At 51.0% G+C, this 24,378-nt stretch overlaps 5 protein-coding genes across 5 annotated transcripts; 4 read left to right on the top strand and 1 right to left on the bottom strand.

Moving 5' to 3' along the window:
- Positions 1-432: 432 nt before the first annotated feature.
- Positions 433-6,121, bottom strand: ALTATR162_LOCUS6753 (uncharacterized protein; the record flags this gene model as incomplete). Its single annotated transcript, XM_043314375.1, has 2 exons — positions 433-6,010; positions 6,057-6,121. The coding sequence occupies 2 exons, from the start codon at positions 6,119-6,121 to the stop codon at positions 433-435; spliced, it is 5,643 nt and encodes a 1,880-aa protein (XP_043170310.1).
- Positions 6,122-6,904: 783 nt separating this feature from the next.
- Positions 6,905-9,346, top strand: ALTATR162_LOCUS6752 (uncharacterized protein; the record flags this gene model as incomplete). Its single annotated transcript, XM_043314374.1, has 2 exons — positions 6,905-7,224; positions 7,351-9,346. The coding sequence occupies 2 exons, from the start codon at positions 6,905-6,907 to the stop codon at positions 9,344-9,346; spliced, it is 2,316 nt and encodes a 771-aa protein (XP_043170309.1).
- A 417-nt stretch (positions 9,347-9,763) lies between these two features.
- ALTATR162_LOCUS6751 (uncharacterized protein) lies at positions 9,764-16,531 on the top strand (the record flags this gene model as incomplete). The annotated part of the gene is made up of 6 exons (XM_043314373.1): positions 9,764-11,357; positions 13,046-14,155; positions 14,201-14,460; positions 14,510-15,475; positions 15,527-16,033; positions 16,085-16,531. The coding sequence occupies 6 exons, from the start codon at positions 9,764-9,766 to the stop codon at positions 16,529-16,531; spliced, it is 4,884 nt and encodes a 1,627-aa protein (XP_043170308.1).
- Positions 16,532-17,555: 1,024 nt separating this feature from the next.
- On the top strand, positions 17,556-18,785 carry ALTATR162_LOCUS6750 (uncharacterized protein; the record flags this gene model as incomplete). Its single annotated transcript, XM_043314372.1, has 3 exons — positions 17,556-17,678; positions 17,733-18,380; positions 18,444-18,785. The coding sequence occupies 3 exons, from the start codon at positions 17,556-17,558 to the stop codon at positions 18,783-18,785; spliced, it is 1,113 nt and encodes a 370-aa protein (XP_043170307.1).
- Positions 18,786-20,149: 1,364 nt separating this feature from the next.
- On the top strand, positions 20,150-21,617 carry ALTATR162_LOCUS6749 (uncharacterized protein; the record flags this gene model as incomplete). Its single annotated transcript, XM_043314371.1, has 3 exons — positions 20,150-20,255; positions 20,308-20,968; positions 21,017-21,617. The coding sequence occupies 3 exons, from the start codon at positions 20,150-20,152 to the stop codon at positions 21,615-21,617; spliced, it is 1,368 nt and encodes a 455-aa protein (XP_043170306.1).
- Between the last annotated feature and the right edge of the window lie 2,761 nt (positions 21,618-24,378).

Below are 24,378 nucleotides of genomic sequence, written 5' to 3'. Positions count from 1 at the left end.
AGTTGCTGCAATGTACACCTTCTTTTTAAATCTACCTATCCGAGACAACATAGCAACCAGCTTGCAAGATCCATGATAAGTCCAGACGACGTGAATAGTAGGAGGATTGTGAAGACTGCGGTCATCTACATCTTTTGGGACAACTTGCCTGATTGGGACAGTATTGATATATCTACGGGGCAAAGAATGGGAGATGGGATGAAATGGAGATGGAAATAACACTATGCCGACACTCCAGTCCTAACAAACCCGTGAATCATACTACCAAGTAAACATAAGTCAAGAAAGTAGCATTAGAAGTACACTACCACCCACAAGATCTAACGTCCATGCATCGAAGGAACATAACAACTCGCAACTAAGCCAAAAACGCTCCTAAACTCCAGCGCTTTTCAAATATCATCCTAGCACCCATCACCACCCCGCATTCGTCTATTTCTTCCCATTTCCATTTCCATTTCCATTCCCATTGCCCACACCCAGACATCGTCCCGCATCTTCCAACTCACTCAAAACCCTCTTCTCAAGCTCACTCAGTGCATCCTCGCCCTGTCCTTTTCTGCTACTCAGCATCTCCAACTCCCGCTCATCGACTGCTACAATGCGCTCACGCAACGCGCTCTTACGACCCAACCAGCTCTCCACGTCCTCTTTGATGTTCTCCTTATCCCAGTCTAGGAGTGCGACATCATTGGCCTGGATACCCAGTTTGGGACCTTGCTTGCGGACATTCTCCAGGATACTAGAGATGAGCGCCAAAGAATGTACTTCCGAGGCGGCGGTAAGCGTAATCTTCGTAGCCGAAGTACGGGACGAAGGGTTCGAATTTATGCTCAGAGCCGAACGAGCAAGCTGTTCTGGGAATTGGTTCAAGAAGGATGAGATCTCCGCTGCGATAGGCGGGCCGACTGAAAGCAGGAGGTTGAGGCAAAGTGGCAGGATGCCTTTTGTCCAGATACTGTACATGCGTGCTGGGTTGTCGAACGGACCCATGCCGTTGACGCGGCGGTAGTAGTTCATGATGTTTGCAGTGTTGAGTTGGCTGAGTATACCTTCCACGGCCATGGTTTCCGCCAGGGCCTGAATGCTTGACAAGGAGAGCAGGAATAGTACGCTGAGCTCGCCGTAGATGGGGTCGTCGATGCCGTTGTGGGATATCGTCAGGCGGTCAGCCCATGAGAAGAGGCTAGTAGCGTAGCGCACGGTGTTGCTGTTGGCGAAGAGGAGAGCGGCTTGTTGTTGCCACTTTGACATCTCTGGTATCGCAATGATGCGCTGGAGGAGCGCAGTGAGGAGGGCGAAATCTGATGGCGAGACGGATGCAGGTTCAGCGTGAAGCTGTGTAGCGAGGCTGCGGAAGCCCTTTGCAACCGTATCGGAAAGAATCTCGAGAAGTTGGGTAGAGATGGGTTCGGCGTACGTGTTATGGCTTGTGGGCATTGTGCCGCGGAAGGAGGAGCGGAGAGTTGCTTCGTTCGATGTATCCGTGTCGTCGATGAGGTGGAAGTGAAGGGCAAGGTAGAGGATTCGTAGCAAGGACCGGTAGTAGTGCACAGCGTCGGTCGAAAAAACATTCTCGAAGTCCGGCGTGGAGGTGCGGATAGCGTTCCACACTGGGGCGAGCAGCTGGCGTGCCTCGGTCGTTCGTACCTTTGCCTCAACCAGCTTCTTCAGCAGTGCAAATGCTAGATCTGCCCGCAAAACCATGAGCTGGCCAAACAACGCTTCCGGGAGATTCGACTGTTCATTGGCGACCATGCACTTCTGGATGACCCCAACCAGTACCTTGACTATTCGCTCATCCTTTGCTACGACTTGGCTCAATTCCAGAGCCAGCAGCTTCCAACCTTGAAGCAGCAGGACTTGAGACTCAACCAGTCCAAGGTTGTAATTGGCCTTCTCAACCTCAGTTGCGAAGCCCGTACCTTCTCTAGGGCCGGCCCACTTGCTGTTGAAGCCTAAGAGCCGCTGGGCAAGGTCGATGTCGTAGAAGAACGCCCGCCCAAAGGTCTCCGGGTACAGTGTGGTTCGCTTGACGTTCCCTAAAGTGACGCCAGGGTACTGTTTCTCTAGGTTCTGCTTGAGATAGCCATGCAAAGACGTACTGTAGGATGGTAGATCCAAAGCAGTGTCTTCAAGGTACGTTAGACTTGGTACAACATCCTTGAGCACGGTGATGTCGCCCACTTGTCGCGAGCTGTGGAGATACATGGCGATGACTTCACAGGCCAATGATGCAAACCTGTTTTGGAATGAGCGTTCGAGTGTTTCGCTGTTGTTGCTCATTCTTGGTTGTTTGGGCTGCTTGACCATCCACTTCATGAAGGCGAGCAACTTCTGGATCAAGTCTTTGCGTTGCCGTAGGTCACCCATTGCCCATGACCAGTTGTTTTGCGCTGACGAAACAAACTCAAGCATGGCGATGTATAGAGGCCATGAGAGGCCAGTCGTATCTTGGTCTGGTAGAGCCGTGTTGGAAAGCGCATCGAGCGCTCGCGTAAGTAGCGCTTTATTACGTGAGTCGTGAGTAGCATCTTTCTTGGAACGAATAGACTCGCGAGGCGTGCTACCGGTGAGCAGATACAAGGAGAACCACTGCTGTTTGCATGTCACTACAGCTGAAAGCAAGTTCCAGGCGTTAGTCTGAATGTCGACTATTCGTAACGGCTCATCGAGTTGCGAAAGTACACTCAGGAAGTTCTTCGCAGTTCGTGGTCCGAGGTGACCGAGTAGTGAAGGAGGTTCTTGCTGCTCAATCTGTTTTCGGACAGACTGTTTTGGGTCTCCGTCCGCCATTGCTGAGTCTTCTTGTCCGGCGATACGGACAGCGCCACGAACAAGAGCTTCCAACAGTTGTACGACTTGCGACTTCCATTTGTCACTAGTTGCGTACAGCCGTGCTAGTAATGGGGTAGCCTTGAAAAGCTGCTGCTCCAAGTGCGTCCAGGGTTTGTTCAATAGTACGGCAACCCGAACGAGTACGTCAGCGAAAGCCAGAGTAGTCCGCGTCTGCTGCATCCACAACGCACTCGAAGTCGTGAGCAACGTGATGTCACTGGGTCTGACGCCAGTGATCAGAGAGGTCATCAGCGGATTCGTCGGAAGATCTGCGCCTGATCGCGTGAGGTAAAGCTGGGTGATGTACTCGGCGATGGGTGCGATGGATTTGGCGAGCTTAGCGGATAGCTTCGGTTCGTCGTCCACGCTGTACGCAAGGTGTAGTATCGTCGTGAAAACTTCGCAGATAGCGATGTTGATCTCGGGACGATGGTTGGGGTGAGAATACTTCCAGTTCAGCGAGCTCTCATATATGCTGGCAAGGGTTCGACCGAAGGTGAAGAGGATTGTACTCATGATCTTATCTGACGTTCCGCTTTCTAAAGGCGCAGCAGCGTTGAAGCGACTGAGGGCTTTCGTTGGGACTTTGCGGGATACTGATCGCTCGACGGCATCTTTGACGAGCCCCTTGTAGAGTCGGATACATCCTATGAGGAAATCATATCGTCCAAGAACCATTTCAGTGCCAATGAGGATAGTCGCTAAGCTGCCATTTCCGTCGCCTTCAAGCAGTCTACTCCTAGCGAGCCAAGGCCATACCCTGTGTGGAGAAACAATGATCAAAGCCTCCAAGAAATGAGTGCAGTTGACCAATAGCTCCAAGGACGCCTCGTTGCTTGGCTCTTGACAGAGGTGCAGCAGCTCTTCTTCGAAGATGGCGAGCACAAGGTTGACGGTATCCTGGCTGCCTTCGGCACCGATACCAATCGCCTCCAAGAGCTCGGTTGAACAGATGCCCTCAGATGCATGTAAGGAAGAATGCATCAGATCAGCGAAGAGCCCGATGATTTCGATGACACTTTCGCGAGGTGCGGGCTGCTGCGTGGCGGTCTCGACCTTGCTGCTCCCCACAGGGTAGGTTGAGAGAAGTTCAACTAGGTATGACAATGTAGAGTGTTGATGATGCCATACCGCCACGTATGGCTGCGCATTGTCATCAACGATAATTCCTTCGGTGCCAGCCGGTATTCCAGATAGCCCGTCAGACTGTGTCGATGTGCCGGAGGTCAACAATCGACGTTGTCCGCGGAAGCTCGAAGATACTCCAGACGAGAAGAGCGGAAGGTTGCCTGTAAGTTCGACCCAGTTGGCGTTCTCCTCCTCGCGCGTCAAGGCGTAGTCCCTGAATCCTTCCGGTAATTGTTGCATGAGCCGGTTGTGGTTCCCAAGCTTTTCAATGAATGTAGGCAAGCCGTTCTGCATCGTCTTGTCGCCACGGGTTAATGCGCTACAGAACTTCAGGAAAGGTGTCATCTCGTAGGGGTAGCGTAGGCGAGCTTCATTGAGCAGCAGTGGTCGCAGGACGTATTCATCTTCCAAGAAATACGCCACGATCGGATCGGCATGGCGAGATATGTCCCCATTTTCCCATTTCCGGAAAGAGTTGTCGCCAGTCAGAATAGTGTATGTCGTTACTATCAAGTCTGGACTATATGCGACAATGTCACTGCCGACAGCAGCGCGGATGAGCTGGAGGAACAGCAGACGAATCCTATCCTGTGATATTTGATCGATGGGGGTTCCGAATGCAGGCAGACTAGTCTCGACTAGCTGGTTGATGATAGCTAGCACACCTACTGCTGAACTGATGTTGGCGAGCTCCTCATAAGGCATCTTACCGTCGAAGAGCTCATGTGTTTCAAGTCTAGCAACGACCAAAGCAGCCTCCTCAAGTGGCGAAATTTGAGGTTCTTGATTTTCTGGATTGTTTGACGATTCAATGAGACGGTCGCGTTCTTGTTCCTCGTAGCTCGCACGACTTGTAAGCTTCCAGGTAAGGATAGCCCAGGCGAACGTAGGGGGTGTAGCCGGGCTAGCACCCAACAACTTGGCTTCTCCAAAAATAGTGGTAATGCTCTCTACAACAGTGGTGTTGAGAATGTACGATGAGGAGGCCCAAGTATTGCAGTCGCCGGATTCGAGATCGTCCATGATCTTGTCTACCTTCAAGATAGTCAGAGACATGAGGGAGGTCAGCAGTTGTATAACCGGAATAAGAGGCTCCTGGCGAGCTGTGACTGCAGGGAACTCGCGGAAGAAGCCGCGGAAACTGAAGGCTTTGAGCCAGTCCTCGATGGTAGCCGCGGGAAGGAAGTCCTTGACAACCAAGTCTGCGTGCACCAGGGCTAGATGCAGAATGTGCAGCATCTCTGTGGTTTGTGCAACAACCCATTTCTCCGACGCAGCTTCCAGTATCGAATCGTCGACGTTCCAGCCATAACCAGCGTCCAAGGAATCGCACCTCTTGGAGAATGCCTTTAAGCACTCATCCAGTGCCTTTCCACCTGTGGGTCCGTCTTGTGCGGCTGCGATGGTCTGTCCAAGCTCTTCAATCCAACCGGCGCCGATGCTCAGGTAATCGTTGCCGTAGATGGTCTGGCTGCGCAAGTTGGATGCGCAGCCCCATGAAACGAGAAGCTGGCTAATTCGTATGATGGAAGCGCATGTCGAATGGTAGACGTCGAGGATATGGAGGCGGCGTTGATCCTTTGCATCGAGATGCGCGGTCCTGGAAGCGAGCGGTGAAGCCAGGATGGACGAGTTTGGGACGAAAGTCGAGGCTCCTAAATTCGCCATACCAGCGGCTTCCTGTACGCTGAGGGCCTCCTCTTCAGTCAGCCCACTCAGTAGCTGTGCGGTCGGCCTGCCCTGCCACTCTTGGACAACCAACTGCAACGCTGCATATTCTGATATTTGCGCCTCTTTAGACAACCACAGGCTGTCTTCCTTTATTTCTGCTACATCATAGTGTTCGCTCTGAGCAGGTGTAACCTTGATAGGCGCTGTGTTGGTTTCGAACTTGCTCTTCTCTTGCGACGATGGGTCGGGGAAGGGCTTCCATGGATGGCTTAGGATATCTCTGTTCTCGTTGGAGGTGAGGAAGGCGCGTAGGGCTTCGCTTTTGGACGCGGTTTCGGGGTCGCAAAGGGCGCGATATGCGATATCCCAGGTTCTGATAGTGTTAGGTACTGTCTTGCGCCCAATCAAGGTAAACATACACAAGCTGCTGCTCGCCTTTGAGGCACTTGCCAAGGTCGAACTCGGGAGATTGGATGGGGGCCATGGTTGCGCTGCGGTGCGCGGATTGGAAATCAGCTAACCAAAGGCCATGAAGGTGCTGTAGAGGCGTGGGGGTGGTGTTGCCGAATGTTTGGAGTTAATGTCTACGAAAGTCGCGAAAGCCAAAGCTCACGCGAAAGTCAAGCTAGTACGTGCAGGGATCATCACAAGGGCTCGTTCTTTGTGGACACCTCAGAACACTGCACATTGCATGCTTCTGGGTTACAGACCAGATGTGAGTAATAATATCATAGCAATACCATTCTCATTCTTTGAGAGACATATGGCCGTGGTATTTATCTGGTGTTGAAGTACCTCGTGTGGCCGTATGCAGCGACAATATGCTACCAATAGCTGCGTATATAGAGAAAAACGTCCCTCTTTAACCATGAGCCTAGACATACCTTTCGGGCTTGTTATTGGGATAGGTTTGTACGACAAAATACATTGCTGCACCAATGCCAGCGTACTGTCTGTCGCAGCACTAAGCCCCGATTCATGCCACCTCCGTGTTAACTCCGCATCCTCAATATCTGAATAGTGCATCATTGAGTCACCCCGCTACCCAAGTAGACATCCGCTCTTTTCCACCTTCCTCTCACCCAGCTCCAACACGTTTCTCGGCGTGAGCTCTGTCAATAGGAACCTAATATATTTTTAACTGCCTCGCCGTGAAAGGGCCGGCAATCTTCCTGTCATTTTACCGCCGCGTAGGTACTCGGAAGAGGCTATATAACAGCCACCACGCTTCCAAGACGGCAGGCATTGGCGCAGCATACCACCCAAAATGCCCTCCCTCGCGTTGATTGACCATTCGCCCAGCAATCCTACGCCATCTCCGCCGATACCGAGCGCTTCCAACGTTATACTCATTGACAACTACGATTCCTTCACCTGGAATGTGTATCAATACCTTGTCTTCGAAGGCGCGACCGTGACTGTATACCGAAACGATGAGATTACCCTCGAAGATCTGATCGCGAAGAACCCTACACAACTGGTGATCAGCCCGGGCCCAGGACACCCAGAGCGCGATGCAGGCATTAGCAATGCCGCCATCAAGCACTATAGCGGCAAGATCCCGATCTTCGGCGTGTGCATGGGAGAGTGAGTCGCCCTGGTTACTTGCATCGTACTGTACATTGGTGGAGGAACTGTCGCAGCCTTTCTTAGTGCGCGGATTCAAGGTCGACGAGCGCATACAACATGCGGGGCAGTGCTGACACGATACAGACAGTGCATCTTCTATAGCTACGGCGGTACTGTAGACGTCACAGGTCAGGTCCTGCACGGAAAGACTTCGCCTCTCAAACATGACGGCAAAGGCGTCTTCGCAGGCATTTCGCAGAATGTCCCCGTCACGCGCTACCACTCACTCGCTGGTACCCACGGAACACTCCCAGACTGCCTCGAGGTAACTGCTACCATCCCCGCGAACGAAGATGCCGAAGTGAAGGAAGTCATTATGGGCGTGCGACACAAGGAATATGTTATGGAAGGTGTGCAGTTTCACCCAGAGAGTATCTTGACTGAGGATGGGCGCCTCATGGTCAGGAACTTCCTCAAGATGCAAGGTGGCACCTGGACCGAAAATGAACGACTACAGAAGGAGGCACATGCGCAAGCGGTCGGAGCTGCTACCAAGGGTGCAACTGACACAAAGAAGGACAAGCAGACATCTATACTCGAGAAGATCTACGATCATCGTAGGGCGTCTGTTGCGGAACAGAAGAAGATTCCGTCCCAGCGACCAGGCGACCTACAGGCCTCGTATGACCTTAATCTAGCGCCTCCTCAGATTAACTTTCCAGAGCGTCTGAGGCAATCGCCGTTCCGATTGTCGCTCATGGCTGAGATTAAGCGCGCATCGCCCTCCAAAGGCATAATTTCTCTGTCCGCGTGCGCTCCTGCTCAAGCAAGACTATATGCAAAGGCCGGTGCAAGCACCATCTCCGTACTCACTGAGCCAGAATGGTTCAAAGGAAGCATCGACGATCTCAAAGCTGTTCGACAAAGTTTGGAAGGCATGCCAAACCGACCTGCTGTTTTGCGCAAGGAATTCATCTTCGAGGAATACCAAATCTTGGAAGCCAGGCTCGCAGGTGCCGATACCGTGTTACTCATTGTCAAGATGCTTGATGAAGCAGTGTTGAAAAAGCTCTACGACTACTCCCGATCACTCGGAATGGAGCCCCTGGTAGAGGTCCAAAACGCGGAAGAAACGGAGATCGCGGTCAAGTTGGGTGCTCAAGTCATTGGCGTGAACAACCGCAACCTTGTCAACTTCGAGGTCGACATGGAGACTACCAACCGTCTAATCAACATGGTTCCGAAAGAGACCATCTTGTGTGCGCTAAGCGGTATCGCTGGACCCAAGGATGTCGAACCATACATCAAGAGTGGAGTTGGTGCAGTCTTGGTGGGTGAAGCGTTGATGCGCGCATCTGACACTGCTCAATTCATCGCGGAGCTCCTAGGTGGCTCATCCACAAAGAAGACACAAACAGCCTCAAGCCCAATGGTAAAGATTTGCGGGACTCGCAGTGCAGAGGCCGCAAAAGCTGCAGTTGAGGCAGGAGCTGATCTCATCGGCATGATATTGGCGCCAGGAACCAAGCGAACAGTAACAGCCGAGACAGCGCTGGCGATCTCAGAAACGGTGCACAAAACCAAGAAGCCCACTATATCGAAGTCGGGGTTGCTTGCTGACTCAAAGGTTGCATCTGACTTCTTTGAGCACGGCGCATCACGGTTGTTATCAAGTGACAGTCGTGCACTCCTTGTAGGCGTGTTCCGACATCAGTCACTAGAGTACGTGCTCGAGCAGCAGCGATTGCTCAATCTAGATGTCGTACAGTTCCATGGCCAAGAGCCATTAGAGTGGGCAAAGTTGGTCCCTGTCCCTGTTCTTCGCGCATTCAATCCGCAAAACCATGGCATTGGCTCAAGAGGGTACCATGCCCTACCACTTCTAGACGCAGGTTCTGGGGGCTCAGGTCAGCAACTAGACCTTTCAGACGTCAAAGCAGTGTTTGCGAAAGACGACGGTATCAAGGTCATATTAGCAGGAGGGTTAAACCCTGACAACGTACATTCTATGCTCGCTGGACTTGATGAGTATCGGGACCGCGTTCACGCCGTGGACGTCAGCAGCGGCGTGGAAGAAGATGGACAGCAAAGTTTAGACAAGATACGCGCCTTTATAAAGGCGGCCAAGAACCAGCAATAGGTGCGTTGCACCAGGACAGTCGTCTAAACTATAAAGAGTGAAGCTGAAGCTGAAATCTATGGAATATAACACAATCTGTTCATAATCTCCTTGATTTCTCGTTGGATATCGCGTTTCGTTTCCTATGTATTCTTCCCACCTGACAACTCCATGCTTCGATAAGAATGGGTGTCCCCACCAATAGCGGTCTGCAGAGGTGCTACAATCGGTATCTCTTACCTCACAGTGGCAGCCGCACGGTCTCAGCAAACGCTATATCACTTCGACTGCCGCGTGCCACCAAAAGGTAAGACCGGCCTGAGTCGCGCCAACTTCGGATCCTCGATCTGGGTATCATAAAGTCCCCATTCTTGTTGTCGAGCGGGTTCGCAGGCTTTTACTCTTACACTCCCCATCTGCAACTATTACAATCCTACAATGGGTGTACTTAACAAGCTCACTATCGCCGTTGTTGGCACACATCCTCACGATGCTAAGCAGATCAGATCCTGGATCGAGCGAAACGGCGGCAAGTACTCTGCTAAAATCACCAAGAGCGTCACCCACCTCATCGCCAGCAAGGAAGCATACAAGCAGCCTGCCGATGCAGTTCAACAAGCCACCAACTTGAACATCTATGTAGTCAGCTATGACTGGTTCGACGACTCATTGCAAGGGAGGAGGAAGCTGAGCGCTAAGAAATATACCTGGGAGGTGCTGACGAAAGAGAGGAGAAAAAAGAAAGAACTGAAGAGAATGGGTACCGCGGCAGATGGCAGTAAGTTTAGGAAAGGATGCGAGAAGATCAAAGAGTTGACTGGATCAGGTACGTCGAAGAAATCTCCTACTGTCACGAGAAAGCCGACGAAGAGCAAGAGCTTCTTCTTTTCTACGTCTACACCGACTATCCCGCCCACTCCTTTTGTTTCCGCCAAGGAAGATCTCTTGCGTAGGAGGGCAGAAAGGGAAACTGCACTGGTGGATGATGCTGTAGCTCGTGAGGGACAGGAGCATGATCCTATCGAAATTGTCGATGACTCCACAAGCCCAGCCAACCGATCTCCAAGCTCTTCCGTCCCAATGTTTGCCACTCCTACGAAGCCAGCCCCAACGAACCCCAATCCCATCCATTCTTCTTCCAAGAAAGTACCACAAGCTAAAATCTCTCACTGGAAAGAGGACTACCACTACTACCAAGACGTCAAGGGTTTCGAGTACAAGATCGTCCTTGTACGTGGCGGCGAATCTTCCATGGGGATGGCGAATTATCACATCGGGCTGTTGGAGGGCCATATGAAGCCGCACACGTATTGGGCACTTGTGCAGTACAAGCCTGCCAAAGCCCTACCACCAGAAGCGAACGACGACAGTGTACAGCAACAAGCACTGTCCTCCTCCGACATCACTCAGCACCCTGAAGCCACTCGCCTCCTCTCCCTCGTCACCAAACCAATCCCAACCCCAGAACTCCCCTACAACGGCGAACTCTGCCCCAGAAACAGCGACTTTGCAACCGCATCCCGCTCCTTCCGCCACGCCTTCCGCGACCTCACCCTCCTCTCTTGGGAAGAGCGTTTCGACGCCGACAAACTCCTTCAAAAAGCGCGCGCTCAACACCTCAGCATCGAGCCCTTTTGGTACGGAAAACCCAAACTGGGTATGCCGATGGGAATGCTACCCCAAGCAATGGGTATGTTGACTGGTGAAACAACTGGTCTGGAAGTCCGCGGCGATATCGACGATAACTATATCCGCGGTGCTTCGAACCTGCCTTCTATCAGCGCTCCTCTGACCAAGAACGGCATCATTGGTGGCGCTATTCACCGCGACGCGGAAGTCGTGCGGAAGCGCGAAGAAGCGCGTCTGCAAAAGATCAAAGACAAAGAGGATGCTGAGAAGAGGTCTAGGGGCCTGTTGCAAGCTAGGGGTATGGGAGTCAACTATAACACGCCGATGTTCAATGGACCGATGGGTAGGCCGACGGTTGATGCGTATGGGCAGCATATCAGTTATGGAGGGAATGGAGAGTGCAGTAAGTATACAGTATCGGTGCCAGTAGGAGGGAGTGGGGGGAGTAATAGGGGATTTGTGGCGCCGGAGTTTGCGCATTTGTTGGGTGGGCGGAAGAGTACACGCAGGCCATTTCCGAATGAGAGGGATGGTTAAGGTGGGAGACGGGTAATTGGAGGAGAGTATTGGGGTGATGAGTGGGATTGGGTTTCCTTGGTGTCTAATATATTGCGATTGTGTACTCTGGCTGGTGGTTGAAAAGGTTCCGGAGTGACATTGGGGTCATGGACATTGGGCGATTATCAGCTATATTTGATCTCGATACTTGGTATACCATGTAGCATGATTTCGAAATTTAAAGTGACTATCTTCTAAATAACTAAATCCTATTGCGAATATTGGTAACTTGCATCAGAGTGCCTAGGTGGCTCGGTGGAAGAAGGTCACCAGATGGGGTAATACGTTTACCAAATACTACTAGTGTCGTCAAACAAGGGGGAACCTCTCGGTGCCACCCCTCCTTCCTTCCCATCCACACTGCACTTTTGGGCAACTACTTCGCGCAGTACACACCACTCATGATTTCTTGAGTACTCACCATCAATGGAGGGACTATGCGAGACACTCACCCGCGGAAAGTAGTGCTACTTGCTGCGAAACAGCTTGATCTAAGCAGCAATTCCACCGAGGGGCACTACGAGCATCAGATCGTATACACAAAGCGGAATTCGTGAGGGCCTGATCGAGTTAGCATATCACTGGAAGCCGCACGTGAATTAGCTCTAGAACCACAAATTGTCTATAAAGTTTGATAAAGATGTTGTTACCTGTGGGTTTGAGGTCGCTTCCTAACGATAACAAAATATATGTTGTACGGAAAGCAAGATTGCTGGTGTAAATCACGGTAAGGATGGCAAATCGAGGATATGTTTGTCAAGGGTACAAGAAAGGTTATATCTATGAATGTTTCGTTCTCACGTCCTCCTTTCACTTCATTAACATGATTCGGAGTTCTTCATTGCTGCTTACTTCAACAGATACTCGATCATCAGAGCATCCCAGCCATGTCTGACAACCCTGGACGTGTTAGGGATGGCAGTGGCAGACGAGGCGGACGTAGTGGAGCAGGAGGACCCAATGCATCACGAAGACCATCGCAGGATGACATCCAACAAATGAATCGGCTGAACTTCACAGGGATCGTCGACAGGTACCAAGCAACGAGACCATGTGAGAGATGCGGCGACTTCAGCCACAGCCTTTTAGCCTGTACACGAGGCCGGCCGAGATTTCCAACCTTTCTTTGGGAGAGAATCATGGAGATCAACATGACTGCGGAAGCAAATGCGCACATTACTTCACTTCAACGGGTAGGAAATGGTTTGGCTACCAATCAAGCGCCTCGGCAAAACACAGGTCGAACTGGAGTACCCATGCAACCCAATACACACTTAGCCTTTGAGACACGAGGCGATGGTGCTCGGAGCGGTGCCAGCGGTTGGCAAGGTCCTGGTTCGATGAATACTCTGAGCGCTGGTTTCAGCAGCCTTGCAATCAATGCACCGTCTTGGCGACCAAACTTACCACTCAACAGCTTCGCTCAGAACACAGCAGCATCAGATCGAGGTACATTTGGACGAGGTTCCGGCACTAATCAACGTGGAGGTAACCGCGGAAATTATGCTGGAAGGACAAGTATAACCCCCCTAGCGACATTCACTGGTGAGCTAACCTATCCTACCTACAAGAAGTTGGATTCCAATGACACAACGCCGCGTGGCGAGGGTAGACAATGGAAACTTCCAGATACATTGAAGGGTACTGAAGAGGCTCTAAGTGTGATGGAATCACCCGCTCATCTGACACGTCAGAACTTTGTTAACCTTAACCCAGAGAGCAGAGTACTCACGAATCACTTTGAGTACTCTGTTGCAGCAGGCATTCTCTACGAGTACAAGATCGACAACATTGGAAGCAAAGATAAGCGGAGAACGAAGTTAGTTTACCAGAAGGCCATCGAATCTTGGGACTTCCTGAAGTCTCATCGGAGTGCATTCGCCACAAACAACTACGACTCCATCGTCGCATGGGAGGACCTTCATCGACACATCTTGGAGGAACCTATCAGTGGTGACAAGGAATCTACTGGCCTCTGGAACATGTCACTCCAAGATGGAAACAGTACTCTCGATCTTCACTTTGAGCTCGTAAGAAAGATCGACACTAGGGCCCTCCAAGAGTACTCGCACGCAAATCCTCAGTATGAGAAACAGAACTTTGATATCATATCTCGGTGCCTGAATCTTGTCATATCGAAGACTTTCGATGATAGCAAGCTTTATCGTCACGCTGCCAACAAGTTCTTCGTCAAAAGCGCGAGGTCGCAGCTCTTTTCGTCAGAAAAACGAGCGTCCAAGTCTCTTGAAATCGTACGTGGCTATTACTATACGGTCAAACCCGGCACGGGATGCCTCATCCTCAACTTCAACCTCGCGACCAGCGCATTCTATAAGCCCATCTTAGTCAGCACGTTCCTTGATGATGGCGATACTTTTGATGGTCACCAAGAAGACAACCTCGAGGGTCTACGAGTGTATGTCGTAACTGAGAGACGGAGGATTCCAAGTGAAGAGGCAGACTACGACAGGCTCAACAGTAAGAGTAGTCGCACCAAACAGGTCAACTTCATCGGCTCTCCCATTGAAGACCTGACATTCCAGAAGCGTGTAAAGAATGCCGATGGCACGTTTGCCAAAGATGCCGACGGATCTTACAAGAAGGCAGAAGATTACATCACGGTTGTGAACTATCTCAGAAATAGTAAGTACGCTGGATTTCGGCTCAATAGAGACTAACCATCCGAAGCGTTCGATCATTCAGCCGATCCCAAGCGAAAAGCTATCAACTGTGGGACGGAGAAAGAGCCTATATGGTATGCACAGGAGCAACTATTGATTCTTCCCTGGCAGATCTACCGACGGCCAGTTCCAGAGAAGTCCACGAGCGGGATGGTCAAAGAGGCTGCGAAAGGCCCAGACGCCAGCCGAGCCCTCATCGAAAAGGAAGGACTTTTTAACCTAGGATTCGACCAGCAAAGCGTCACGAACGCTCAATTTGGGAGCATCGTAAGTGCACGACATTCCGAGTTGCGGACGAACTAATCTTGTTTGATAGGGAAAGGATGATAATGTACCGATTCAACTTGTTCCCGCCATGATGCAAGTTCCTTGTCAAATACTTGATTATCCACGCCCTTGCTACAAGGCCCTCCCAAACGCCAGCAACCCTAGCAATCTCGGCAGAACAGGTAGTCTCGGCAGAGGAGGCGACACTTCCATATCGCGTAGAGACGAAACCATTCCGGTCACACTTAAAGCGGACGGTGGATCTCGTTGGAAGGTTCCTGAAAATTCTGCCTTCTTCTCTACCAAGCCAAAGTCTTTCAAGTTCGGCTTCCTTCGCATCAAAAGAGAACCGCCAGTAACGCTTCAGGATAAATATGGCCAGAAATATCAGGGCTATGCCAGCAAACAGCAGCAATTCGCTCCGGACAAATATTCAGTCACAACGTACTCTAATGAGTTCAAGCGTCAGCTGAACAGATGTGGACTTACCACCACCAGTATCGGCATGCAACCTGCCATCGATCTCCAAAACCTCGAACAAGGTGACCTAGAGGCTGCTCTACAAACTGCCAAAAACAACGGATACGACCTAGTCGTACTTATGTTAGAGAAGTCGAGCGTAGGCATATACTCACTCTTCAAAACTCTAGCCGAGAGGACATATGGTTTGCAATCGGTCTGTCTTGTGAGCAGAGACTGGAGCGGGAAAGACAGGCTTTTCAGAGAATACATCACCAACGTTATGATGGAGGTCAATCTAAAGCTGGGCGGCTTTACGCATTCGGTAGGGAGTGTCCGGTCGTATTTGTCGCAGGGCGATATCATGGTGCTTGGTGCTGATGTCGTTCATGCTGGACCAAGTGCATTCAGCGGCTGTCCATCTATCGCATCCATGGTCGGATCCGTGGATTATTCAGCGGGCAGATGCCTTGGTTCTGCACGCTTACAGCGAATTGAGAAGGAGGTCAAAGACGATAAGGGCCATGTGAGGTATGATCAGATTACTGATCGAGAGGTAAAGTCTTCTCTCTCTTGTCTTTGATTGACTGCTCAACTGACTGTACAGATCATTCAAGAAGTAGAGGCGATGGTTACCGAGCGTCTCGAGGACTGGGTTCGTCTCAACGAGAAGCGATCATTGCCTAGGAACATCCTGTACTTCAGAGATGGTGTCAGTGCGACTCAGTACGAACAGGTTAAGACAAAGGAATTGCAAGCCATCCGCGACGCTTACAGCAAGTTGGCGGAGAAGTATGGCACGACTTCCAAAGTGGACATCACTGCCGTAATAGTCACAAAGCGCCACCACACTCGCTTCTTCCCAATGTCGAAGAAAGGGCCAGACCCTGAGAGGGGCTCACATCAGGACAAGCTACATTACCCCGATCGCGACACGTTTGGCAACTACAACACCAAGCCTGGCCTCTTCGTGGATCAACTGGTCACTTCTCCCTATTACCAAGATTTCTTCCTGCAGTCTCATTCTGCTATCAAAGGAACGGCCAAGCCTACTCATTACTTCGTCCTGGAAGCTGGGGTCAAGGACATGGATCTAGAGAAGTTGCGCGATTTGGTAAGATCCTATCTGTCTCCCTTCTTCTGAACTATGATTAACTCGTTCTAGACTCACGCTATCTGCTTCTCTTACGTCCGCGGAACTATCGGTGTATCCTATGCGTCGCCTACCTACTACTCTGATCGTTTGTGCGAACGTGTCCGCACTTACATGCGTCGGTACTTTGTCAAGACCGAAGACGTCGCAGGCGCAGATAACCTTGAAGCAGCTCTCAAGTCAGAGAAGCAGCGCCTAGTGGATCACTACAACACACGTCTTGATTTGCTTTACCCGAAAGATTCTACGTTCAATGGAAAGGAAGAGGAGAAGGCTTTCTTCAAGGACAAGAAAGCAACAGAGGCTGATCATCGAAAGGAAATCGTACTTGGGCTGAGGAGGTATGTGTTTGGGGAGGTCGAAGCTGACTTCTACAAGTTCAAGGATGTGATGATTGATGGAAAGCCGTGGCACAATCCATGGGATGCGTGTCTGAGGGACACGATGTTCTGGATGTGAATATTGGAGTTGGCATAAACTCGCAAGACAGTGTCCACTCTCGCGATAGAGTACAAATTCTTTACCGTGCTTATTTTCAATTTCTTAACATCAGAGTGACTGGAGAATTCATTGGTCGCCAATCGAGTACGAAGTGTTCTGCCATATACCTAGGTACAATAGTGAATGTAAGGCTTGGAGCCTACAACAGAGAGAGATCGCTGCGCGAAAACTCTGATGGCTGACGAAAAGGGTTGTATTTGCGAGGAGATGCCTTACAATGTAGGCATGGGTTGCAAGCGCTGACATTACAGGATCCTTGTGGGCGCAGTCATGCTTGCAACTTCGCACAATGGCCGCCTCTGAGTGTCACTATTCGAACATGGCCATTGAACGTACGCTGAGCGCGGCAGTCGATAAATCACATCGGACATTGCCTCTTTCGGGACATTGCCCTTGGGCGACAAGATCTAGGACTAGATACTCTGAAGCCTCGTACTTGTGCTCAAAGGTCAATGGCGCGAACAGCACACAATATTGGAAGAATGAAAGTACACAATGAGGTTCCTCAAAACTCCGCTGCCTTACCGCGGAGTATGGCGGAGTATGATGGTGATGGAGACGATGATGCTGCGCCTCGCGGGAGTGCACGCTACGGACACGCGATCTTCGCTAACAATGGCTAAGGGCTTGCTTTGCCCGTTCTCGTCCCATTGGTGACGTTTGTCTTCGCGGCTCAGAGCTGGGCTGATTCAACAGGGTCTCATTTTAATTTCCCTCCCAACCCACATCACAACAAGGTTGTGGCAAGCTGCAATTAATCGATTTTGAGCACTGCCAGACCCCAAGCACAAGCATCTGCTGTTCATTTTACCGTCGGTAGCCTTGTTGCACGGAACAATTGTTGGGTTGCTCTCCGCGCTCACGTCCGTCAGTCAGCGCAGGATTCCGTAGCTTCCGCGGCTGTTCTCCAAGCTCCAGCTCCACTGCGGCATTCCGAAACCATCGCTCCAACGTTGTCAATCCATCCCAGCCAACACCAAACATGTCGCAAAACTACCAGCAATACGGCGGGAACCCGTATGGCCAGGCCGAGGAAGGGTATAGCGGTCAATCAAACCCATATGGGGGCACCGGCTATGGCTCATCCAACCCTTATGGCGGAGGAGTAAGCAGTCGCAACCGCGCAGCCTGAATTAACAAGACTGACGCGACCAAACAGTATGACGAGCCGCAACAACAGCTCAACCCTCCAGCGCCGCTCCAACGTCATGGCGACTCCAACTACTCGCAGCCGTCGGCATATTCGCAAGCCGGCGCGCTGAGCCCATCGAACACGCAGCAGCAGAACGTTCCCCACACCGACGTGCCAATGAACGATACGGGTGTGTATGGCGCAAACCCCGGCATGGAGGCACCAGGACCACAGCCTCTCCCTCGCGATAACTTCTTTGCGCGCATCGAAGGCGCAAAGCAGCGCATCGGCCAACTCACCTCGGACATCCAAGCCATCGCGAGCGTTCACCAGCGCATGCTGTCATCGCCCGACAACCGCTCAACCGCCGAACTCGAGAGCATCGTAACCAACACACAGATCAGGAACACGCAAATCAAGGACGAGATCAAGTTTCTAGAGCGAGATGCCGTGCGCGACCCCAATGACAAGATGAAGCGGACACAGGTTGAGGCGCTGAAGAAGACATTCAAGACGCAGCTTGAAGACTTCCAAAAAGAGGAGGCAGAATACTCCAGAAGGTATCGCGAGGCCGTCGGGCGCCAGTACCGCATCATCAACCCGGATGCGACGGATGCCGAGGTCAATGAGATCGCAAACTCGGACCTGGGCGACGAGGGCATCTTCACACAAGCTGTAAGTTGGCAGGACTACACAACCACTTGCAACCGAAGGACATGTCACTAACAACTTCAACAGCTCAAGTCCAACCGTAGCGGCCAAGCCTCGAGTGTTCTTGGCGCCGTCCGCGCCCGTCACAACGACATCCAGCGCATCGAGAAGACCATGGGCGAGCTTGCCCTCCTCTTCACCCAGCTCAACGAGCAGGTCATCTACCAAGAGCCCATCATCCAACGAACCGAGGAGCAAACTGTGCAGGTCAAGGACGATACCGAGAATGCAAACAAGCAGTTGGACGAGGGCATCAAGTCTGCCAGGCGCGCGAGAAGGCTCAAGTGGTGGATCCTCCTGACGATTGTCCTGATCTTGTGCGTCATTGCGCTGGTACTTGGATTGTACTTTGGATTGAGGAAAAATTAAGAGCATCTTGGGAGCAAGAGCCCTGTAATGATCTAAGAGGACGGGATGTGATATCATGTTGGAACTATGGTTCTGTATCTGTATGGGGAAGTGGATGACTTTCTTCTTCTTCCTTTTCTTATTATTAGTAATGATCTCCGGAGCTACACTCCGCAGCAACGTATGTGTATAAACGGGAGTCGGCAGAGAATAGGTATTAGCGCTAATTTGTATGATGGCAAAAAACTCGTAAAATAAAGACCGCGTTCCCAACATGTTGAGGCTGAACCACTAATGGTCTTCTAGATACCCTAGATCCCACTGGCGCAAGTACTATCAACAAGCTCGCGCAGGTGCGCAAGTACTATGAATAAAGCTGATGGCAGGGCAGTGAAAGGTCCGACTGCCGAAAGAGGTGTTTCCTAGTTGTTCTTACGTGTGATGGCCGGATACGTCGTGTTGAGGAGGTTGACCGATGCTCTAATAATACGATGGCGAACTAGCTCGAGGAGAAAACACAGCGTTCCCAGCGCCAGCATCTCAAATACGAAGCATGCTGATTCGTCGGAATACGATCAAAGAAAACTCGAGCAGGATTAGCGGCATGATGTCAAGAGGGTGCAAGAGTCCGGACCGACTACTTCGTTTCACAAGAAACCGTGGGCAGATATCGCCGTTTCGGAAGCAACCAGCGATGTGCCAGCCAGCCGTGCTGCAGCAGTTACACAATGCACCCACATGTCGTCATGAATCCAATCTTAGCCGTGGGCCGTCATTTCGGCAATAAGACTGCGCAACATGGGGGCAAAGGCATGCGTTGAACCGTTTGATACAGATCGCCAGTGTCTGCACGACAGACACAGTGAGTGATTGACGGCAGACGCGTGTTTCAGCGACCTTCACTGCGGTGCATCCAAGCATGATCGCCACGACGAGCCATCCTTCTTAGCTAGGCTTGTATGTGGGCTGGTGGGTGTTGGCAGCTCCTTGGATGTGGGCTTGGTGCGGCTTGTTCAGGGGTTGGCGCTGCTTGCCTCCAGCCCAGGCGGTGCAGGAGCGATCCCCACCGGGGTGAGGGCGAATCAGAACAGGAAGCCGCTTTCCACTAAGAAATTGGACGCGTCGCCTCCCTCTTTCAACAGTGCTTAACCTGCTTGTTTTCCCTTGAATCTTGGATTGGCCTTTCTTCTTCATCTCACGAACCAAGTGCTTCTTGCATACCTTTTTCTAATCGCAACTTCGTCCACTCGTTTCACGGCAGTTGCTTTCTTCACTAGAGAGTATTATTTTTGTTTACCTTACGACCCGACAGTCGCTTATAACAGCCGCTCACAACAATCGCTCAATCGCCAACCGTAATTATCATCAACTCACACACGATCATCATGAAGACCTTCGCCATTGCCGCCGTTCTTGCGGCCTCCGCTGCCGCGACTCCTACTGCGGCCGTTCAGAAGCGCGCCATCACCCCCGTCACTGTTAAGGGAAACGGTATGTTCAACAACGCACATGCCAACAATTGACCGTTACTGACATGACCCAGCTTTCTTTGCTGGCAACGAGCGTTTCTACATCCGTGGTGTTGACTACCAACCCGGTGGCGCTTCCGATGCAAAGGACCCCATTGCCGACGAGGCGGGCTGCAAGCGCGACATTGAGAAGTTCAAGGAGCTCGGTATCAACACCGTCCGCATCTACACTGTCGACAACAGCGCCAACCATGACACCTGCATGGGTCTCCTCGCCGATGCCGGAATCTACCTTGCTCTCGACCTCAACACCCCCAAGTACTCCATCAACCGAGCCGACCCCCAGAAGTCGTACAACAAGGTCTACTTACAGAGCATCTTCGCTACCGTCGAGATGTTCGCAAAGTACGACAACACACTGCTGTTCTTCTCTGCCAACGAGGTCATCAACGACGAAAAGACCACCAACTGTGCTCCTTACGTCAAGGCTGTCACCCGTGACATTAAGTCCTACATGAACGCTCGTGGTCTCCGCAAGGTTCCTGTCGGTTACTCCGCCGCTGATGTTGAGAGCAACCGCTACGAGATGGCTGACTACATGAACTGTGGTGACGATGCCGCCCGCAGCGACTTCTTCGGTTTCAACGACTACTCCTGGTGCGACCCGTCTTCCTACACCGTCTCTGGTTGGGACCAGAAGGTTAAGAAGTTCGACAACTACAGCATCCCCATCTTGTAAGTTTTCTATCTGTACGTTGCATCATTCCCAGCTAACGCCGCCAGCCTGTCCGAATACGGCTGCAACAAGGGAACCCGAAAGTTCGAGGAGGTCAAGTCTCTCTACAGCACCGACATGACCGGCGTCTACTCCGGAGGTCTCGTCTATGAATACTCCCAGGAAGACTCCAACTACGGACTTGTTGAGATCAACGGTGACTCCGTCACCGAGCGCGATGACTTCAAGGCCCTCAAGGAGGCTTTCTCTTCCACCAAGAACCCTACCGGCGACGGTGGCTACAAGTCCAACGGCCAGGCCTCCACTTGCCCCGACCAGTCCAAAAGCTGGGATGTTACCATGAAGAGCGACGAGCTCCCCGCTGTTCCCTCCGGTGCCAACGACCTTTTCAAGAAGGGTGCTGGTGACGGTCCTGGACTTTCTGGCTCTGGCTCCCAGCAGGCTGGTTCTTCCGAGACCAACCTTGCCGGTGCTGGTGACGGTGCTGTCACCTCCGGCGGTGTCGTTCCCAGCTCCACCGGTGGCGCTAGTGCTTCCGGCTCTGCTGGTGCCGCTGCTTCTATCCGCCCCGAGTTCAGCTTCGCTCCCCTCGTCTGCGGTGCCGTTGTCCTCGCCTCCTCGCTCTTCGGCGGTGCTCTCATCTTGTAAGAGTGCTTTGCTAGAGTTTCGTGTGTTCTTTCCGCTTCAACATTTACACCCTCTTGGGTTGGTCGGATCGATGTAATGCAACGACCCAGCGCGGGCAACGTTATTGGGATAGATTTGGCCTCTGTTTCCAAGTAGCATTCTGTTCCAAGACCTTTTTGATGGGAGTTGGTTGACTTTGTTCGACCTGGCGTCCTGCTTTTTTTGTTCACTTTGTTTGACTATCTCAGTATATATCAAGAAATACAAACACATTGAAAATATTAGTTCCTTTGGCGCTAACGTGGTTGAGATGATGTTTTGCTTGGTGTGACGGCGTAGGCGTCATGATATAGTGTTTGCCTCGGCGCTCTGACCCGCCTGTATGTATACATAGCTGCTCGTACCGTTCCTCCTCTTCCCCTTCATTGACGAGCTCGCCTCGATTTTCAAAGTCTATACATGACAGTCTTTACGTTTTTGCTCCTTCTAAAAATTTAAATTGGCTATATGGATGTGCCTCCCTTCTTCCGAACTGCCATTACCAAACAGGTTCTTTGCCCATCCTCAGACTGCGCAACTAAACACTGCATCATCTGTTATCAGTTATGCCCATCTGTACCTACCAAAACAAATGGACATACTTGCTATAGAGGAGTCTCCCGTTCGACGTCTCCTCTTCTTCTTCTCTATCACGCAGCCTTCTTATGTTTCCAAAAACACCAGATACTTTTCCCATGTGCCTGTCTCCCGAAGACCCGGGGGAATACTACATGAGCAGCGAGAATCTCTTTTGACGAACAACATACCACAACTCGAATATGTCGTTCTCTCGCCTTGGAATTGCACAACAAAACCTCTGCCATCGTAGATTATGCAACTGAAAACGAGAGCTTCATATACATGGGCGCCTGAAGCCTCGCCATGCTAGTCATATATAAGCCGCCTTGCTCCTGGCTTCTTCCTAATTTCACTTTCTACTATATCTCAAAGAGGGACTTTGTCAAAAATGGTAACGGAAAGTTACATGAACCACCTCCACTATTTTTTAACGGACCCATAGTGGCATACATATGGCTGTCTTTGCCTCCAAAAAGGCCTCTCTCAATCTATACGTTTTTGTTTCTCTTGCGCTGGCATTCCAAAGGCATGGAAATACCATGCATGTTTCTTCTGCTACCCGGTGCTCTCTCATCTATAAAATTGTATTCACCTCATACACAGCTCTTCACAACTCTGCCCTGTCTCCAATTTATCGAAAAGTCTTCACAGACCATGCATGTTTCGACTTTTCCGAAATCCCCCATATCCTCAAGTTGGATTTTTACTCTTCCCTTAGATCTCGCCTAAAAAAATAAATTACACTTGTTCCCTCTGTTTCCTTCCGGTGCATCAGAAAGACATAAACTAGTGGGATGTGTTGCGAACTGGCTAAACATCAGACGGGTGTCCAACCATAACCGTTCCTTCCAAGCTGGTCAGATTGAATCATAGTAAAAGATTGAATGTGAGCTCTTATGAGTACTGGCGGACGGTGGGCTTTCGTATAAAGTTTTCTTCTAGAAGTTAATCATTCTCTTTTTTTATATACTTTAAAAACCTACTAAAAACAAAAGAACAAAATACTACCCGATGTGTTTCAGGTGCTCTGAAATCCACGAGGGGTACTTCGTGCTCGTGCTTTTGAATAAGATTTCTCCGATGATGATGCATCTGTCCTGGATGTATGCGAGGGCGAAGGTGACTCAAGTTACCTAGGTACCTAGGTACGATGACGGCGGCACATGCTCGTCTTCTCTTCTAGCCTTGTATTATATCCCCAGTCAATCTTGCGGGCTGCTAAGAAGTAGACATTGGTCTTGATAACCTCTGGAAACATAAAGCACTACAAATTGAAGACTGTTTTCGTACCATGCGCATACGTTCACGTCCTTAATCTAGCTGGCTTCAACGCTCTCGAGATGTGATCTTTGGAGTCCAAGTGTTGCAGGCTTCTCCGAGCACAATATTCCTTAATTCAGACCCTCGATGCGCTGCGAGATCCAAGAACTTAGGTTATGGATAAGAAGTACTGCGACGGCTGAGTGCAACTGCCCCCTTCTGATCGCAGGAAGTGGGGCACGCTATCGCTTAGGCTGGTCTATACGTCCGCTCACGACACCTCTCCTTCCACCTCAGCCTCCGCCTCACTTCGAGAGCGAATTAATGACCTTGTCTCAAACAGCCAGAGCCGTGACTACAGGACTGCTTATTGCTGCCTTGCTATCGACATGTGGTCCAGAGAGGTAGACCGGTCACATTAACGTGACATAACATTCATCAATTCCGAATGCCGTCTTACGTTCAATATACGTTTCATTCTCCTTCGTATGTTTACGAATCATTGTTCTCTTGTATGCTCGAGGCACGTTGACGAAGAAGCCTTAGTATCGCGTCACAGCCTGTCGACAAAGCCCACGGGATTCGACAATCCATTAGCCTGGACGCAAGAGTGTCACGTTGGCAATGTAACGCACTGCGGCTCAATTCTACTTTCTTCAACAGCCCACCTCGTAGGCGCACACGGAGACGATGACACATAGCGTAAGCGTCTTCTTTTCGCCGTTGGGGCCAATCATTCAGTCTTGAGGCTCATGTGGCTGAGGCTGTGTTCTCGAAGCGCGAAGCCCAGTGTTTTCAACTTCAGCATGGTCGCCTTCCTCCCGTCTCTTAAATTCAAAGACCCCAACCTCAGCCATGCAAGGTCTGAAGAGCCACATCAATCTAATATGTCCTTTTGGTCACA

Source organism: Alternaria atra (assembly GCF_907166805.1).
Source record: "Alternaria atra isolate CS162 genome assembly, contig: 25, whole genome shotgun sequence".
Lineage (NCBI taxonomy): Eukaryota > Fungi > Ascomycota > Dothideomycetes > Pleosporales > Pleosporaceae > Alternaria > Alternaria atra.
This window is presented reverse-complemented; position numbering and strand designations above follow the sequence as displayed.